We start from the raw sequence: 21,066 nt of genomic DNA on the forward strand, positions 1-21,066 counted from the left end.
TCAACAGAAACATATTGCCTTTATCTAAAGGTTTGTAAAGACGATCTCCCCAAAGAGCTCAGAGAGCAACGAATAAAAAAGTCCAAGACAAATATCAGCATCGTCTCTGCCCTCAATGAAGGCGAGGCCACAGACTTAGCCCAGGAGTTGGGAGCCATGCTTGAGCGACATGTCAACCTAGTGTTCCCAGTGCTGAGGCAGAGGTTGCAAAGTAAGTTGCTTTCCACATTTGGTTTTTAAAATGTGCTTCTTGTTTACAAATCTGTCCACTTTTACAGGAATACACTCTGCACTCTCCAGTGCTTGCTGAGGGAAAAATTGGGAGAGGAATCACCTTTTAGTCTGCTGACCCATTTGGACCACAAGTTTTGGATGTCGTCATCTCATTTTTAATCAGTCAGCTTAAGTAGAGAAACATTAAGTCAGTGAACACAATAACAAATCATTATTATTAAAAATGCAACAAACATCTCAGTCAATTAATGTTGCATTTAATTGATTCCAGTATACAGTAACATTTCACTGTTGTGTATATGGTGTTAAGACGTGTTATGTTCTAGATGAATGTTCATTGTTCACATTGCTTAATTACAATAAAGATGGGATTAAAATACTGCAGATTTCCTATTTTTTTAACAATGTATAAAATTATAATACACTAAACAAACAAAAAAAAACTGTTGTTTTCACTTAATTTCTCATATGCTCAATTATGTTCACATGTAACAAGTTAATTTCAAATAACATTATACATTCTATTATAATGTCTTGCATAATGACACACTGTTTGAAAGTGTCCTTTTTTCACAAGTTGCATTGTGTCCATTGTGATCTTTGCAGGTGCACTGTACAATAACTTTGTGGCTCAGCCAATCATCTTTAACTTTAAATGATGTGTAAGCCATACATCCTGAGGTCTTGTAACTGCCATCACAAGGGTTCCCGGACCGGAAACAGTAGGAAATATAGCAGGACATGCACATCAACTGCAATATTATTTTTTTTTTCCCCTCTTTGACTTTCCTCCAGCAACACCGTTTTCTTAATACAATCCTCCATTTTTGTTCACATTCTGTAGAAAAAAACATAAATTAATACAATATATTACGTATTATAATTAGTTTCATTAGTATTGAATTTACAGTAATTGATTATTGTTTGTCTTATATTTGCACAATATATAAGGAATGATGTCCCTGGGTCAACAACAAATTTTATATTATTAGTAACACAAAATATGTAATATTATTATTAGTAGTAGTTTTTATTTTTATTATTATTATTATTATTAAAATAATATTATTATTTATATATTATTATATTATTATTATTATACAGGTGACTGATTACTGTTTGTGTTATATTTCATGAGATACAAGGAATGATGTCCCTGGGTCAACAACAAATTTTATATTATTATTAACACAAAATAAGTAATATTATTAGTAGTAGTAGTAGTAGTCGTTTTTATTATTATTATTATTATTATTATTATTATACAGTGATTGATTACTGTTTGTGTTATATTTCATGAGATATAAAGAACGATGTCCCTGGGACAACAACAAATTTATATTACTATTAACACAAAATATTTCATTTTACTATTCATAATATAATTTTTTATTATTAATAGTAGTAGTTTTATTATTATTATTATTATTATTATTATTATTATTAATATACAGTAATTGATTACTGTTTGTCTTGTATTTCATGACATATAAGGAATGATGTCCCTAGGTCAACAAAAAATTCATATTATTATTAACACAAAATATTTCATTTTACTATTCATAATATAATTTTTATTATTAAAATAAAATAATGTGTCCTGTTGTAAAGTCGTTGCCGTATTGTTGTGTACAAAGTTCAGATGTTATTATTTTAAGAAATGTATTTATATATATATATATATATATATATATATATATACATATATATATATACATATACATATACACACACACACACACGCGCACACACACATATATACACGGGCGACATTTGACTCAGGGGGGGCATGAAATAAAAAAACATTCGGATGTAAGCATTAAAACAATGCCCTGCAAAAAGCGCAGCATATCAGCCCGGGCCGACGGGCCCCCTTTTTATGCACCCCTAGGGCTGAGCTTCGGGCCAATTTTCACTTCATAGTTCAGACCCGGGCCGGCATCAGGCCTGTTTTAGGCTTCTCCTTATTTTGATATTTTTGACATCCATCAATTACGGTGAAGAAAAAAATGCCGCGCTGGTGGAAACAAGACTTTCGCTTCTACTTTTGAGACCGGTGTTCGGACATTTTTCTAAATTAACTAAAAAAAATAATAATAATAATAAATAAATAAATAAATAAATAAATAAATAAATAAATAAAAAACTCTGTCATTTATGGTCATAACGACAGAAGCTGAACATAATTCAAAACTGTAAACTATTTGCTGAATAAAGAAAACATGAATGATGTCGCTTAATATTTGCCTTTCCGTGAACTTTAAAGCTTATCCCTCATTCCATTTGTTTTCTTTGTTTTGTAATCTTTATATTATTTTCGTGAAATATATTTTTTCTCAACATGCATTTCTCATGGCCACGAGTTTAATGCATAAACAAACCTGCCTGACCATAGTAACCCAGGATTATCAGAGATAGGTTTATTAATATTTTATTTTGAGTTAAGAAATTATTATATTAATTGTTATAGAAATTAATACAATATTAAATAATTATATAGGCGATGCTGTATGTGCCAATGCTGTCTGTGCGCAATGTAGACAGCATTCACAAGTGTATCATGAATAAATATTACATGTACTTCAAATTAAACAGCCCTGCAAGAAACATTTTATGCATCCCACAGTCTTGTCCATTAACTGACCTTCTTTTTTTCCGTAATATTTGTATTATTCGTTTATATTCATTATTTTATTCCTTCATTTTGATCTCGTTACATAACATTCTGAATGTAAATGATACTGTTAAGGTTCTATGACTGGGGTTTTTACTGGAATGCAGTTTAAAGGTTAAATTTAACATATATTGTATTTTATTTAGTCTAATTAATAGACAAATCATTGAAGAGTGAATTATTCACGTAGTTTCATTTGGAAATAATTTATCGTCACACAGTAAAATAGGCCTACATTCCTTCTATTAACTGATAGTCTTTTTTCCGTATTTGTATTAATATTATTATCATTATCATTATTATTACTATTACTAATATTATTATTAGCCTATTATTATTGTGTATATATTTTTTTCCGTTTATATTCGTTTTCCCTCCTTAATTTTGCTCTCTTCACTTAACGTTCATGTAAATGATACTGTAAATGCTTGACATATGCTATATGACTGATTTTTACTGGAATGTAGTTTAAAGGTTGAATTGAACATATATTTTATTTTGTTTCGTCTAATTAATAGACTAGACTATATAAATGCTGTTTTACTGAGAAATGAATCACTCACGTAGTTTCATTTGTAAATAAAAACATGCAAGTATGTTAAATTCAACCTATAAAATGCATTCCAGTAAAAATCCCAGCCATATAGCATAATCAAAGCTTTAATGGCATGTCAGCATTTATCATTTAGATTCAGAATGTTAAGAGATCGAAATTAAGGAAAAAATAACGAATATAAACGAATAATACAATTATTAAGGAAAAAAGAGGATCAATTAATGGATAAGACTGTGGGATGCATAAAATGTTTATTTAATTTAGTTTATTTAAATGGCTATTTAATTTGAAGTATGTTATGTAATATTTATTCATGATAAACTTTTGAATGCTGTCTACATCGTGCACAGACAGCATTAGCATATACAGCATTGCCTATTGTTAATATAATAACTTAATATTGCATTAATTTCTATAACAATTAATATAATCATTTCTTAACTCAAAATAAAATATTAATAAACCTATCTCTGATAATCCTGGGTTATGGTCACACAGGTTTGTTTATGCATTAAACATAAGGATGTCGTTACCTCGACAAAATGATCTCATGGTCACGACATAATATGACGTTCCCACGAGTTAATATGATGTTCCCACAAATTCATATCTCGTGGCAACGACATAATATGACCACGACAAACATAAGTGAACCGAAGGTGTCCCCTCCAGGTCACCGTACAAACGAGTCTTTCAGCTTGCAGCGATGTTTGCTGCCGCTTCAGTTCAGTGCGTTACATGACTGCCCCCTACTGATCATGTCTTTCCTGTGTCAATGTATTATCTGAGATCCCTCAGAATACACCGGCGTCACGCGAGACCACTTTACTTCCCGCGCGCATTTTAAATGGCCAGATCTGTACACAGAGTTCAACAAACTCTGGAGGTCCAATACAGGGCTCTCGCCAAGGGAAGACCTGCTACATCACACTTTAGGGTAATTAGCGAGGCTCAAAGGAGCCTACAAGCTACTAGAACTGCCCAAGATGGAACTGAGAGAAACTGGCCTAAAAGTGAACCTCTAGAAGAGGGGAATTCTCAACAGAACAACTCTCGTGAGAGGAGGCCTGAATATATAAGCTAAAAATGCAATACTCACAGGGGGTTTACTAAACTTTCCTTTCTCCTAATCTACAAGAAGCAGAGCCCTGGGGAGCATGGGCTTCAGTGCACTGACTCGAATGAGAGACAGCCTACAACACTCAACCCCGGGATGCTTAAACTAAAAAAGGGGGTGGAGATCTCAACCCAAACATACCGGCTTTACACTCAAAGTACTCTGCACGACTCTTACTACGGAATGGGGAGTCTGCCGCACCCAGTAGGTGTATAAACATGTATACGCATGTATAAATAATACCGAGCTCAAACAGCGAGGCTTCAAAGGATAACTCTTCAGAATGAGAGGAAGCCTAACAACGCATAACCCCATACGGGAGTTACTTATGAGTGGAGGTCTCGGCACACTACTTTCTCACAAATGAGGGGAGACCTGGCTATACTCGACACTTAGGCACAGTAAAGCTCAATATGGAGCTCAATACTAAAAGTCTCACCCAAGCGGAGCTGGTAGACAAACAATACATACATATATACATAAAAGTTTTAATTTTCATGTACCGGGCTATCAGACTGAGTTTATCAATCTCATCATCGTCCCAGCCCCAGAGTCTTTCAAGGGGGAAGTAGGCAGGCAGCCGAATAAACGTGAGGGAAAAAAACAGGAGAGGAGACCCTAGGTACCCGCTCCAGGCCTGCCGCCATGCCTGCGCTGGATCATTTCCCTTAGATCCCCTCTCCTATTACGCGCATCACGTCTCCTCTGAGACCGACTCCTCCCAGGGGGAGGGCCTCGAGTGGCCACACTAGCCGAGACGGGGCGGGCTTTCCCTTGCGTTCGGGTGGGGGCATAGACCGACGAGGTATACACGACCTGAAGGCCACTGAGCGCGCCTTCGCCTCCCGGTACATAACAGACATCAACTCAACATACGCGGGGCAGGCAGGCTGTACAGACTCAGCAGACTCATCTTCGTCCATATCAGCCACTTCCTGCTCGCCCTGGGTTGAAGCCAAAAGAGCACTCGCTGCTAGACAACACATCCTCCGCCAGCAGCTCGTCTTCGTCTCTGGCCAGAGAGTGTGAGAGATTAACACCTCTCTCAAACTCGTCGGCCAGCTCCACCTGTGATCCCCACGATCTCAATCGCCGGGCAGCCTCGGCTGCCGCGGGACCAGAGCTGCGTGGGGCAGATGAATGTCCCAATTCCCTCGAGAAAAGGGACAAATGAGAGCTTTTTAAGGTTTTTAAGGGAGAAACTCTCACAGTGAACGCACTCTGTTCCCTTAAGAACAGAGCGTGCATGCTCTTCACCCAAACAAAATACACAAAGTTCGTGTGCGTCCTCAGGTGTCAGACTTCTCTGACACGGAGACGCACACTTCCTAAATAGTTTCTCTCTAGGCACCGCTTGTACTTACTCGCTTAGAACAAAGACTCTGAAGACAAAAAGATGGTTGATGTATTCACAGGCGCCCGTTTTATACTGTTAGGTGCCTTGTTAATGACGTCATGGGCTGGCGCCGGCCAATGTCAAGTTCATTGTAGTTGTTCTATAGCTTGCTTCAGAACCGGTCACGCTGAAGGCAGTTCCCAAAGTGTCCTGAAACCAGGACGCAGAGTAGAGTTCCCTTTCGGAAGGGAACTCGAAATTTCATGGGATTAGGTGAGCACATGCACATAATTCTAAACAAGCATACCAATTTGTATGAAAATCAGGCTATAGGTGGTGCTATAACAGTTATAATGGCTAAAAACGTTTTTAATGGTAAATTACTAAGAATTGGCAAAAATGTTGTTTTAGAAATGTTCCAAATCACCATTGTTCCTGAAAAAATTACAGTAATACAGGCAATGTTAGGTCATGTTAGAAAATTCACTTACATTACCTAACTTGCATATCTCACATAAAATCCATAATGTTTGTAAATGTATTCATTCAGTGTTTTATCAAAAGGTGCGATGAAGGTATGACATGGTTATAAGGTTCTGTGCTAGAACAGAGTTTACTGTTAATGCAGTAAATGTCCTCACTGTGCCATATGACTGAATCTATACTCTAGCTGAACTTTTTTAGATAAAGGGTGAGTTATAGTAATGTGCAGTATTTACCAAAGTAATGCTTCTATATAGAGTATCACATAGCATAATGTAAAAAGCTGTATTTGACGCCATCTGTCTCCCTTCTTCTGATACAGCTCTGACCAATCTCTGATCAGTTACTCTCCCTGTCCTGCTGTATGTTCAAAAATAGTAAAACACATGGTTTTACAAATAAGGACATCCTCAAGGGGAGGTTTTAGATGTTTTGTCCAGTTTTGCTTTCTTCTAAGTTGATAGTAAGAGCTTTATGAAAGGTAGTTACTGTGAAGGAAACATTTATATCGATAAAACACTTATTTTGTGTAGTAAAAGGGATATTTTGTAATTGTGTATAGTACTAAAACAATTGAAAATATTCTGAAATGTTTGAAAAAAGTGCACTTTTGATGATTTGTTGTGAGATTAGTCCATTCTGTCCATTTAACTTCTTTTATTATACAATGTTGAAACTTTAAAAGGTTAGTCATATTTAAGCCTAAAGTTAAGGCAAAAACAGAAACAATGCACACTGTTACCTCCCCTCAATTCCAAAGTACATTTGAAATATATTAGAACATCCTTTGTCACTAAGGAACCGATAAAGATGTCCAAGGTCCATGTGGTTTCCTCTGGTCCCGTGAGTGTCAAAAATAGCTTCATGAAAGCCAGTGAACTTTCGGAGAGTGTCAGTTCTCTCCTCGGTCCAGGTGTTGTCCAAAGGGACATCCTCTCTGTGACGAATCATAATTTTCTTCCATGTTAAAACTTTCACCCTGAAAATAAATAAATGAATAAAATAAATACACACTAACACCCACACCCACACCCACATACATACACACACACACACATATCCTCTTAAACTCTGCGGACTGGATACTGGTCCAAACTCGAATGTTGATGCTTCATTTCATGACCTTCCAAAAAAAAAAAAAAAATCTCTGCGTAACGTTATACTGCAGCGAAGTAGTATAACGTAAGAAGGACTTTAGTGATGCTCAGGATCTGTAAATCATTGGCCATCATCAGTGCACTCATCTCTCCGTTTATGTGGTAAGTGAAATCTTATGTACTGGTTACTGCTAGCATTAAGCTAACCATGTCCCTTTAGTGGCTCGCCTTATTTTACTGATGTAATGACTTTTCTGATGATTGGGCTATACAAATGTTGGGGGTGTAACTATTAACGATCGGGGCTATTGAGTAATAGTCAGTGTTATGTTGGAATTGACCTATTTTTCGGTGGTCTTTTGCAAACACCAGAATTATATAAGGAGGAGGAAATGGTGGTGTTTGAGACTCATGGTATGTCATGTCCATGTACTGAACCATTATTATTATAACTATGCCAAGGTAAACACAGTTTTCCATTCTATGGCACCATTAAGTAGCACGGGTATATTTACAGCAATAGCCAAAAATACATTGTATGGGTCAAAATTATAGATTTTTCTTTTATATCTTAAAAGCAATATTCTTAATATTTTGTTTCCTCTTGAGGGAACATCAAACTGCATCCTCTAGGGGGCGGTATTGGGAACACCGTCAGCGTGACCCGTGTCTTAAGTCCTAGCTCATGGGCAGAATGTGTTTAGCTCCCGCGGGAACTGAATACATGCTGCACGTTGCTGTAAGGATTATCTGCTATTACTAGACATGGTTATGGTGGGACAGGCTTACCTAAGTGCAGCTATCTGAGGCTAGCTGTATGTTAACTCGCCCCTCCCCCCTAGAGTCAGCCATCTAAGGATAGCCATGTGTTAGCTCGGTGATAGCTCCCCTTTCTAAGGTTTTTAAGTAGCGATCTCCCTGAGCCCCTGCCTAGACAGTGCTATCTCCCGTGCTAGGGTCGTAAGTAGATAGTCCACTTTCTGTGGTCTGGGTAGCTTCACATGAAGGTTTACCTGGCCTACTAGAATAATGCTCGGGAACCACGGTGGGTGAGTACGATCCATGTACTTTATGTTTAGCTATTTGCTATTATTTGGGACTTGTTTGTTGTGCTTTATCTATTTTCAGGGTAGGTCCTCAGCGAGTACTCCCCTCTCTGGTCTACTGACTACGGTTATAGCTGTGCTCACCTACCTTGTGTAATGAGATGTAATGAGTATCTATGGTGATGAGTGCTGATTTATGCCTGCAGGTGGCAGTAATGTGGTGTATAAGATGAAGTGCATTCCCTAGAGGAAGAGATTGTAAAGGAGAAATGCTTTGTGTGCCACATGGAATAAAGACGCCAGTACCATCTATTCTTTATATCTTTATTTGTTGTCTCTGGAACAATACACCTTGTATCTGCCTTCGCCTGCCTAGGTCCCTGCGGAACCTCCTGGCTTCCAGGTCCCCTGAGCTGGTTTAAAGCCTCGGCTACCTTAGGCCCCACTCTACCTATGTTTCCGTGAACAGCATGCTGCTACCCGTGTTCTGTGAGTCAGTTCCTGAGGGAACAGACCCATGCAGAGCAGACAGTAGCCCCTGCATGACAGGCAAGCATAGGTTACCCTAGGCACTTAGCCGTATCCCCCTGAACGAGTCTCCTTGATTCCAAGCCTTGAGCTCTACCCCGGGTCCAGCTTTGTGAGCCCTTGCAGGTAAGGTTTGGGTAACAGCTCAGGCCTTTAACCGAGGGGAATAACGTCACTGACAGCCAACACTAACATCTTAAAAGCAATTTTCTTGAGCTTAAGGGAGTTGGTACTTAGTGCTCACCTAGAGGACGCAGTTCGATGTTCCCTCGAGAGGGAATGTTTCAGGTTACGTATGCAACCATGGTTTTGAGAAAGGGAATGAAACATTTTGTCTAGTCGCCATGCTTTGGACATAAGCTTCAGATAAAGAAGCGGATGTTGTGTTTTACCGGCGCCCTTTTATACTATGGTCGCACCGGTAGTGACATGTCGGACGCTGACACCGTTCTCCAGAGGACGCAGTGTCTCGTTCACTTTCTCAGGGAACCATGGTTACATACGTAACCAGAGATGTTGTTTTGCACCCTCAGATTCCAGATTTTCAAATAGTTTTATCTCTGCAAAATATTGTGCTATCCTAACAAACGATAGAATAATGGAAAGATTATTTATTTATCTTTCAGACATCTCAATTTAAAAAAAAATGGACCCTAATGACTGGTTTTGTGGTCCAGGATCACAATTATACACGCAAGACAGGGGCATCTGCTGCCTTGAACTGAAGTGAAGTGAAGCATCTGTGTCTTGTGTGTGTGAGACGTTTATGTGCGTTCGGGCAGATGGTGCGTGAGTAGTACGTTTTACAGCTCTACAATGAGGGGAGGGTGAATGAGGTCTGGGGTTGGCCCATCCAACACCCCCCGTCCTCTCTGGAGACCCAGAAATAGAAGAAACTGCTCTTTTGTCGAGGTTTTGGGCACCACTGACCGTGTGGCCAGTGCCAGGAAAAAAGAAACAAAAGAATCTCTGCCCAGCCCTCCTCCAGGGGAGGGAATGTTTCGTTCACCATCTCCCGAAGTGCAGCTCCATCCATCTCTGGGTCGCCCATCTCAGGGCCTCTTGCTCTTTTCCCCTCATGTCGGCCAGAAACAGCCAGAGTTGGTGCTCCTGGACCACCATGGGGGTCGTGGCACGACCCAGAGACTGGACGGTCACCTTCGTCGCACGTAGCGCTAGTTCTGTGGCAATATGAAGTTCCTTAAGAACTTCTGGGTCATGGTCCTTTAGTGCCTTGGCCTGGTGAACCTGTAGTAATGCAACATGTAAGGCGGAGCCAGCTTCTCAACAAGCCAGATAGGCACTGCCGATCAGAGCCGACGAGAGCCTACAGGAGGGGAGCAACGGATTGCCCTGCCAAATGGAAGCGGAGCCGGGACACAATTGCATCACCACCGCACGCTCCACTGACAGGACAGCCGTATACCCTCGTGCTGGTCTGCCATCGAGGGTGGTGAGGGAGGATGTGCCACTGGAGCGGATTAAAGAAGATGATTTAAAGACAATTTTGTGTTACCCATACGTTTTTTGTTTCATCTTTTAATTAATTGCTGTATTTACAATGTTTGACATTTAATACATATTTAATTATATGCTAAAGCAGTTAAATTAATATTTTTGTCTTTCAGAAGTTTTCATAAATCATTTGGCTTAAAGGGGTATGTGCCCAAATGGACGTGGTGAGGTACTGTGTTTACACAGTGATACATATGTTTAGCTTTGTCACTGTGACCCACTGAGTAAAGGTTTTGAAGGCATTTCACAAGCGAAAAGTGGATACAAAACAGTTTAAAAATTTGAAGATACCTGGCCCAGAACTCATTGCAAGCAGACTGTAGACCCTCCACACACACAATCCCAGGCTTTCCCGGCATACTAAACCCAGAAAGGTTCAGCTCCTTTGCCCATTCCAGAATGTTCTTCCTCTTGATCTTATTGTAGATGTGATGGCTATAGATCCAGAGTCTAGTGAAAATCTCTTTTGACGGCATCGAGAGATCTTCCTTCTTGGGATCGCTGACAGGGAAACTGTTTGTGATATATGTTTGTGTATTTTCATTGATCCACTGCACAGCAGAAAGAATACACACATCACCACTGCAGTTTTCAGAAAGATAGGTGATGAGGTTGGAGTGAAGCATCATCTGCTGTGATCTAGTGAGCACTGAACATCTGAAAATGACAAGAAAATCAATCAATCAATCATGCTAATAAAAACAAACTTGAAAATCCAACTAAAATGTCTGTGATAACTTGGACCCTAATGGAAATCAAATCAAATCATGTGTAGCACTTTTTTTATTCCATTTGAACCTATTAGGACTGGTATCAAACTGTCATAGAAAGTGTCAGGGGTGAACCTGAATATAGTCTAGGGCTTGGTCTTTCTCACCCATGCACATGGAAACACCAGAATAGAAATATTCAGGACTTTGCTAATACAAAATTATGTTATACACATATTCAGTCATTGATTACACACATTTAAAAAGGTTTAAATATTGTTCGCTTCTGAAAGTACGGTCAAAGGCTGTGCATGACTAATCATGACATTCAGACACGTGTGCGTATTTTACCGTTTAGGCGCATGTATAATTTGATATTCTGCATTATGCTCAATCGGAATTTCTGCAGGTTTGTTCATTTAAAAGTACTTGTGCTCCACAGTCCCTGCTCCTGCAAAAGTGATGTGACAACAAAGAGGGTGGTCACAGGAAATGCCTGTTAAGAGCAGGTGGAAATGGTAATGCCTCTCAACTGACCATTTGTGGCTGAATCACTTAAAATCATACATGGTGATCAATTTTTAACATTATGACATTTTGTACCGTGATATATAGTGGCTAATATATTGTCACACCCTAGCACTATTCAAGTATGTCAATGAATAATAAAAAATAAAAAGAAGTTTTTCTAAGAAGTCAATTAGCATTAATTGCAAACTCAAATTAAATTATATAAATACCTGACAGTAATATCTGGCAACACTTTTGGGTAGTCAGTTGGGTAAGTGCACTGCAATGTAATGTTCACCTATCAGGAATAAAAAAAAGGATCGACAAAAAAATTAAGGAACAAATATGTTTATCGTATTTTAATGTACTTCACATACTTACTGCAGGGTTCTCCAACTTCAGCTTGATGTTTAATTGAGGTCTGATGCTTGGAGGGGTATGAGCTGAGCCCTCCACATACGCCCTGAGCTCTGCATGGGAAAGCTCATCCACTTGTAACTCTTCTTCACTCGGAAACATACTTAATAGTAGCTCAATCTCTGCAAATTGTGCCTCTGCTTCCTCTGAGCAAGTCATATTCTCAATATTTGTGTATCAAACTCAAATCCAGTGTGCTTGTGGAATGCTAGTTCACACACTTCTGCCAAGACAATAAAAACAGAATTAGTGGGTAGAATGGATGTAAGCATAATGCATAGATTTTGTGACATCATAGCCTTATAAGATCACCCACCTGGAGGGCAAAACAATACTTTTTCCTGTGTATTAATGAACTACATTAAAAGTCCGAATTCAGCACACGCCAAGCTGTATGTAGATTTTACAAGTGCCCAAAACTTGCAGTTTGTTTACATATCTTTATTGTTCTTCTTGAGAAGTAGTCTAAACATTTGTGGCTTGAAACAGGAAGAAAATTGACAGGCCTGTGCTATTTGTTTCGCCCTCAAGGTCTTGGTGCCAGTTACATGACTGAAAACTATGGCCGAGTCTGAAAGCTTGGGCAGCTGACAAATGCCCTGGCAGCATTTGCACAAGTAGGAAGCTGATTTTGGACAGTCTTCTGAGGCAGCAAAAAGGTTTAATGATCTACAACAAAATAGAGAGAGCTTTAGTGATAACATTAGTGATGTGTCGTTCATGAACGATTCGTTCAATTTGAACTAATCTTCAGTATGATTTGTTCATTTTGTGTTGACCGCGCATGTGCAACAACCTATTGGCTCTTTATAGGAAACAGAAATAATTAGTTCATCTCGAGTCTTTGATTTCGGCTTTGAGTTGTTCGTTCATCCTGTGACAGCCCCATAGACGCTATGCAGTTTGTACCAGAAGGAGAAATGATTAGTTCACCTAGCGAGACTTCAGGTTTGATTTGTTTGTTCTTTTGTCACGTGACAGCAGTATTGGATACAGAAATTAGTTAATAATTCCCAACCTTCTTTACAAACATGTTTATAGTTAGGTTCTGTTCTCAAATTGTAGCTTTTTTTTATTTCTTACAATTTATACATTTTTGAATTTCTGTCATGATGGTTAACACTGAATATGGTAATAAAGAGGCTTTAAACTTTATCCATCTGATGAGGAAAAAAAAAAAAAAAAACATATACTGTAATAAAAACATACATTTAATAATATGTAATGTTTGTTGACAGATACTGAGCCGGTAAGCATGTGATAGAAGAACGAATGACTCAAAACCAAAGACTCGGGAGATGAACTAATCAATTCTGATTCTGAGATGAAGTACGTGGCACACTGAATTAGTTGATTCATGACTGTTCTTGAGTTTTTCTAAGTAGCCAGTTATTCATTCTCATTAACAAAGGATTCTGAGGACAATTTGATCTGTTTTCATTATTATGTACGTATTTCTGAAAATTTGCTTTACTTCGTAGATTTGAATTATGAATTAATGAAATATTGCATGGTATCGCAATACCATTTGAGTAGTTGTATAAGACACTATGTCTCTAAATTATGATTTATGGCCTGATTTATGTCTAGATATATGGTACCTGTCAGCATTGATGGACAGGTTGTCACATGTCAAATATGTGTAGGGTTAAATATATGGGAGGATTTACGGGTTTTATGGGGCCTCTGTCAATCTGACAGGCATGTCACCAGGGTCCTGTTACCCCTGACTGACATGACTAGGGATGCACCGATCCGGATCGGCCGATCTTGCTTGCGCGTTTTGTCAGTAAAGCCGGTTCTGTAATCAGCGGTAAATGCCATCAGGTGCGTGATTTCACGTTGAGCCATATATACTACACACAGCCGTTGTTTACCGACGAGCTGCGCACATTCACACTGATAATGAACATGGATTTGCGCATCTTGTCTGTGAACAACGGCTGTGTGTAGTATATATGGCTCAACGTGAAATCACGCACCTGACGGCATTTACCGCTGATTACAGAACCGGCTTTATTGACAAAACGCGCAAGCGGATCGGCCGATCCGGATCGGTGCATCCCTAGACATGACATGACAGTGGGTGTGTAAATCAAAAGATCTAAGAACAGCCATTTAGGTTTGACTTTAATTAGATTTATAAGTGAAATTACAATGTTTTATCTATCCATCCCATCCCCTGGTGTTTTATGGTGGCTCCTTCCCATCCAGGGGGGTTTTGGTCACTTCAGTCTGGAAAGGGTTTGGGTCCCCCTGGTTTTGAAAAATGGCTGAGTAATTGTGTGTGTGTGTGTGTGTGTGTGTGTGTGTGTACCTGGTATTCATCACGTTATAAGGGACCAAATGTCCCCACAAGGATAGGAATACCAGTAGATTTTGACCTTGTGGGGACATTTCTCAGGTCCCCATGAGGAAACAGGCTTATAAATCATGCACAATGAGTTTTTTTGAGGAAGTAAAAGTATGCACAATCTCCTGTGAGGGCTAGGTTTAGGTGTAGGGTAGGTGTAGGGCGATATAAAGTACGGTTTGTACAGTATAGAAACCATTACGCCTATGGAATGTCCCCATAAAACATGTAAACCCAACGTGTGTGTGTGTGTGTGTGTGTGTGTGTGTGTGTGTGTGTGTGTGTGTGTGTGTGTGTGTGTGTGTGTGTGTGTGTGTGTTGACACCTCAACAGAACACGTTTTGTTTGATGTATGGTATATGTTAATGCAAAGAGTGTGCCTATCAGCCCTTCTACATCCAGCCTGGATAAGGAGTTTGTCCTTGGCAGGATTGGTGCCTAGACACCAGAGCCCTATCCAATCTCTCCTATCTGTTTACTACCGCAATATAGTTGGTGTCCGATATGTTTTTATATGTTTATTAATGCTTTGTTTGATGGTTAGAAGACATCCAAACACCATGTGTCCATGTCAAACCCCTAAACGGTTCAGCTCTGCCTGATCTATAGGCTAATTGTTGAAAACGAAGACTTCACAGTTTTGATTGCATATGCCAATGCTGAAATGCTTTTGTAAGCAAGTATTTACCATGCCAATTCCCAAAAAAACTGAAAGCTGAAACAGAATTAAAGAATTCACCAAGACCATTTCCCATCACACTTTCTATATCCTTTTGAAAAGGTGTTATGTTCTTTTTACATCATCTGTACGTGTGTACGCTAACACTTCTGTAGGATCAGTACAACCTAATCTGTAAACTAATAATCTTAAGTAAAAAAAAATATTCAAACCATCACTATCCAGACCATCCTCCCTATCCATTACTTCTAACAGTGAAGGTTTTTGTGGGGTGAGGTCTAACTGACAATGGATGAGAGTATGCCAAATGTGCTTGTTTTAATGGCTTTATAACATCCATCTCATATAGATATGCACAGAATCATGCTTTAGACAAAGAATCAACAGTATGGGTGATTCTTTGGAACATGGGTACGTTTTTATAATATACAAACTGTATTTTATATCGCCCCTACCACCAGTACTGCAGCTAAACCTACCCCTCACAGAAAACTACCAGCAATTTTTAATTTTATAAAGGCGGCAACACCAAAGCTCCAAAAATATCAAAAAAGTTTTATTTTAAAAAAAAAATATTAAAAAAAACCTATCGCATAGCGTACGTGACGTTTCGAGCTCCTCGCCGGCTCTTCATCAGAAAAATTAAACACTAATGGGCCACTCTATATATCTCCAGGTGATCAAAATCACATGACCAAACACCATGTTAATGACAAATACATCAACAAATACAATAAATCTACACCCAAAAACATGTGAAACTATGCAAAATACAAAAATATTATTCTCAATGTACACACTTGCACAAAACACTTTTCTTAACTAAATACCTGCAAGTATATATCAAATTTATTCAACTAGTCACACCAAAACCTTTAATATATAGTATATATTAAGAAACACACACAGCCATATATATTGAGATATTAATAGTTTAAAGAAATGGACGACGAATATCAAAATCTTCATTAAGTCCTCTCGGGGACAGCGTGTCTAATGTAAAAATCCAAAAAGTCTCACGCTGTAAAAGCAATTTATTAATATCACCTCCGCGACGTGGATACGTAACTGCCTCAATGCCTATGTACTGAATGTATGAAACTGAGTGTCTAAAGGCTACAAAATGCTGTGCAACTGGACTTTTTGGATCGTGATGTCTAATTGCACATCGGTGTTCAGAAATGTGTTTTTTTCAAAGGTCTGCTAGTCTTACCAAAGTAACACAAGCCACAAGGGCAACACAACATATAAATAACATTGGCCGTTTTACGCAAAATAGTGCCTCGAATTTTAAAATGTTTTGCCGTGTGAGGATGAGTAAAAGTTGATGTCTTATATGTGAAATTACACTGTTGACAATTACCACATCTGTAATTCCCATAAGATATTTTATTCAAGAAGTGAGGTTCAGGTTTCAAATCTGCTCTGACTTAAATATTTCGAAGGTTAGGTGGTTTTTTTATATACTAAACGAGGTGGTTTATCGAAACATTTCTTGAGACTGGGATCACTTTCTACAATGTGCCAGTGTTTTGATAAAACATTATTGATATCCTTCGTAACAGGCGAATATTGCATATAACAGTTAACACGGCATTCAGTTTTTTTGTTGTTTTTAACAAGACTCTCCTTTTGTGACACATCTTTAATACGACGATCATCGATCTCTCTGATAAAACGTGTGCTTGCTGTTGGAAATCATCATCACTGCTGCAAATACGGCGAATACAACTAAATTGGGAAATTGGTAACGAACGCTTTAATGACACGGGATGATAGGATTGTCCGTGCAAGATAGTGTTACGATCAGTAGGTTTTCGATACAAGGTAGTTTCAATGCCCGACTTGGTGTGAAGAACAAGCACGTCCAAAAAAATTGTCTATTGAAATCCATGGTAAATTTTAACGCAGTACATTTGTTATTTACCAAACTATGAAACTCTAATAACTCCGCTTCAGTGCCGCTCTATAATAAAAAAAAAAACATCATCAATGTATCGTTTCCATAGAACAATGTAATTCAGGAAATCGTTGACAGGATTAAACACAAATTGATGTTCAAACATCCCACAAAATAAAGATGCAAAGCTTGGGGCCATCTTGGAACCCATACTGACCCCCGAAATCTGATAATAATACTCGGAGACAAACAAGAAATAATTATGTGAAAGCACCAATTTTGCCAAGTCGCTCAAACATGCAGTACTAGGAACCTGACAAGGACATTGATTGAGAAAAAAAAATTCTATTGCCTCTAGCCCACCCTGAAATGGAACATTGGTGTACAACGATTGAACATCCATAGAGACTAGAAGGACAGGACAATCTGGTAATTTCACATTGTTAATAAGTTCAATAAAATTCATTGTATCTCTAATATAAGAAGGTAAAGACATCACTAAAGGTTGTAAATGAAAGTCAACGAAAACTGATTTTTTTTTTTTCTGTAAGAGACCCAATTGCTGCCACTATAGGTCTCCCAGGAGGGATATCACTATAAGGTTTATGAATTTTAGGCACTGTGTATAACACCGGTGTAATCGGATGTTCAACACACATGTACACAAGTGATATTGATCACATTTTTAACATAAACAAGGTTAATGAACTCTTTCACTGGTGTTGGGGAGCAACTGGTTACATGTAACTAAATTACATAATTTAATTATGAAATACTGATATTAAATTACAGTTACTCATGAAAATGTTAATGATTACAAAGATTGATATCTTGCATAAATTGCATTGACTGGTTTAAAATGTGAGACCCCCATGTTTCAGGAGTTTAGATCATTCACTTAATCGTCACTGTTTTAATTCCTATTTGGGTTGATGTATATTTATTTTTATGTTTAACTGTTTTTCCAATCTGTTGTTAGATCCCAATGTCTCCTGTCATAGCTATGCATAGATTTGATTTCAAAACAGTATCAAAGCTATTAAACTATCTTGTTATGGTCAATCTCAAAGTAAGTCTGATTTTACAATTCAAGTGATAAAGGATTTTGAAAAGTCTGACACTAATTAGCTGTTAAAGTAACTGAAATAGTTACACTACTTCTTAGATTTGAAATAGGGAAACTTGTAATCTATAACCTATTCCATTTCCAAAGTAAGATTCCCAAGACTGTGTGTAAAATAATTCCATCAGGGTCTTGGCTTCGGCTAAATGATAAAACAAAACTTAAGGATGTTGTTGGCAGTTTGTGGGTGTCTGTGAAAGGTGTGTGCATGTGTAAGAGAATCATGTTGAATTTACAAGGTTATGTATTTATACATGTTTCATGTACTCTGTTACTGTATAGATATTCAAGAGAAATGCATTACCTCTGTTGTTTTATTTAATCTAAAGTTTTTAGTCTGTCATTAAATTAAACTCTGTTAAACAAAAACCAACTGAGTGTGGACATGAATCCTGCGTGAAAGCTAAAAATACTGCTTTTTAAACAATTTTTAATGGCAATATTGAACTTACACATTACACATATTTTACACATACTGAACACATCTGTATCAGTAAGATATTAATGTCATCAGAAACCATCAGACACATCAGCTTGGGTGTGATAAGATGGATTTATCGAATATTTGATTATTTCTCCTATCAATCATTTGTCCAAATCTTTGTAAAATAAAACTATAAAGAAAGTTATTTGCATTAACATAAAATAAAACATTACAGTGTAAAAAATAAATAAACAGCATGGTTACTAATACCATTTTTAAAGAAAGAAAGAAACGTCTAATCTGTTGTAAAGATTCTGTGAGATATTTTTAGCACCTTGCTTAAGACATACTTTTGTTGCAAACAAACTTATGACCAGGGGCGCCGCTCGCAATTTTGGGCCCTATGACAAAATATGAGGTTGGGCCCCCTCTACCACACCAAATCATTTCTCTGGGGGCCCCTAAAGTGCGTGGGCCCTTAGAATTGTCCTAACTTTTCCCCCCTTAGCAGCACCCCTGCTTATGACAACTAAATCTCAGTCAAATTTAGGTCTAATTCATAAAGAAAAATCTCTGTAAGCATCTTGCTAATCCATGCTTTAGAGCATCATGGTTTTAGGTTTGATTTTTTTTTTTTGTTGTTGTTGTTGTTGTTGTTGTTGTTTAAAACAAAAAAGTTACATCATTGTTTATTCATATTTTGATGACAGTTCACAAAGAGCTGTCACCTAAAAAACATAAATAGTCCAACAAACAAAATGTGAACAGCCATCCAAAATCTTGATAATATGACTAAAATCTAGTGGTGTAAGAAAAATAATCAAAACATTGTGATTCTTAGATGCTAGACATCCCTGACAAAATCTGTTGGCATGCAAAAATACTCAAAGGTTTTAGCACTGCTTTTTACAAACATAGTATGAGAATTGTATATTGCGTCACGTGCATAGAAAATTAATTACCAGTTTTTTAGGGTCAAAAGGAAATGATGATAATAGTTATATCTCTTTCAATTTGAAAATCACCGATGCTGGTGCTTTTATCCTTGTATCAGTTTTGTGTTCTAGGTAAGAATATTTACACCAATATATGTTTCATGAACATTAGAAAACAACATGCATCGCATGTGGTTGTTAAGCACCTCGGGTAAATAAATTGAAATGTAGGTCTGTCAAATGAGAAAAGTTCAGTCATACATTTAAAAAAAAAGTTTTCTTAATTAAAAATTTGTTTGTCACAAACACATCCAAAGTGTTTCCACTCGTGTGAGAAAAGCACTAGGGTGCATTAATGATATAAAGAAACAATGCTGATCATTGGGCTATTTTTAAAGAAATTAGAGAACAAAACAAAAGTTTAATTTAAAGACAACAGACAATGCACCTCACTTTAGTGACACACAAATATGTTTAACCATTTAAATATGTTTAAAAATGTGGGGGTAATTATTTTCAGGGGCGGACTGGGACAAAATTTCAGGCCAGGAAATCTCACACTCATCCAGGCCATCCCAAAAACCCACAACAAATTCTGAAACCATGGACAATATATATATATATTTTTTTGTAAAGCCATTATTATTATCACATAAAAAATATAATCCATTGGCTGGTGCCATGCAAAATAATTAAAGATTATCTCTTGAACTTCCATTTACCTTTTTATAAAAATGTAAGTATTACATTAGGACCATGTGCTATTGTTTTATCATGCCCAAATGTCAAAACTGTTGGCCTACAATAATAGCTACATCTTGAATATATCTTTAGTAAAATCCTAATACTGATTTTATTTTTTATTTTTTTGCATTATCATGGGTCATGTTTTGTCCTTAGGAAAATTAACCATGGTTTAATTAGGCCTATGGTGAAAGTATAGTAGTAACTGTTTTTTTGTTTGTTTGTTTGTTTGTTTGGCATTTTGATTACAATTCGTATAACCAGAGTTTTACTACAAATATCATAAAGTGTAGCAAAACCTTTTTTTAATTTGTGGTTACCATAGTTTAACTATAGTAACAATGGTTTTTAGTTTTTAGTGAAAACATGGTTAATTTTTGTAAGGGTTGTATTGTTGTTAGCCTTAGCTCCCTCTAAACGTGTTATAAAACAATGTGAATATTTGTCTGCTAAATTCCTACTCTTTACAAAATTATGCCATTTTGTTAATTTTTCAGCAAACTGGCTGCTATTGATAATATTTGCAAGCAGTTTAATGCTTAACTAAGAAAACAAAACTACAATAGTCTATTTACAGATGTATCTGACCTGTAAATGAAGTACTGAACAGGACAGTTTCGACTCTCTGCTCCACCTGGGCGCTCCATTCTCGAGTCTTGCATTCTTTTGGCGGATGGGCGGAGCG

At 37.5% G+C, this 21,066-nt stretch overlaps 1 protein-coding gene across 2 annotated transcripts; it reads right to left on the reverse strand.

Annotated features, from left to right (window-relative positions):
• Positions 1-474: 474 nt before the first annotated feature.
• rwdd2b (RWD domain containing 2B) lies at positions 475-14,042 on the reverse strand. 2 transcript variants are annotated; one of them, XM_073839654.1, is made up of 5 exons: positions 12,188-14,042; positions 12,037-12,104; positions 10,878-11,243; positions 7,143-7,379; positions 475-1,072 (listed from the first exon to the last, which is right to left on the reverse strand). In XM_073839654.1, the coding sequence occupies exons 1-5, from the start codon at positions 12,380-12,382 to the stop codon at positions 1,066-1,068; spliced, it is 873 nt and encodes a 290-aa protein (XP_073695755.1). In that variant the 5' UTR covers positions 12,383-14,042; the 3' UTR covers positions 475-1,065. The 2 variants fall into 2 exon arrangements, with proteins under 2 accessions (XP_073695755.1, XP_073695756.1); XM_073839655.1 differs by having other exon boundaries at positions 475-7,379.
• Between the last annotated feature and the right edge of the window lie 7,024 nt (positions 14,043-21,066).

The sequence above is a fragment of the Garra rufa genome, chromosome 5 (genome assembly GCF_049309525.1).
Source record: "Garra rufa chromosome 5, GarRuf1.0, whole genome shotgun sequence".
In the NCBI taxonomy this organism is placed as follows: Eukaryota; Metazoa; Chordata; class Actinopteri; order Cypriniformes; family Cyprinidae; genus Garra; species Garra rufa.

Coding starts and splice junctions, on each gene's coding strand:
- rwdd2b (XM_073839654.1), bottom strand. CDS start 12,382: ATGACTTGCTCAGAGGAAGCAGAGGCACAATTTGCAGAGATTGAGCTA. Junction 12,105..12,187: donor TGAAGTTGGAGAACCCTGCA/GTAAGTATGTGA, acceptor TATTCCTGATAG/GTGAACATTACATTGCAGTG. Junction 11,244..12,036: donor TTGCCAGATATTACTGTCAG/GTATTTATATAA, acceptor TGTCATTTTCAG/ATGTTCAGTGCTCACTAGAT.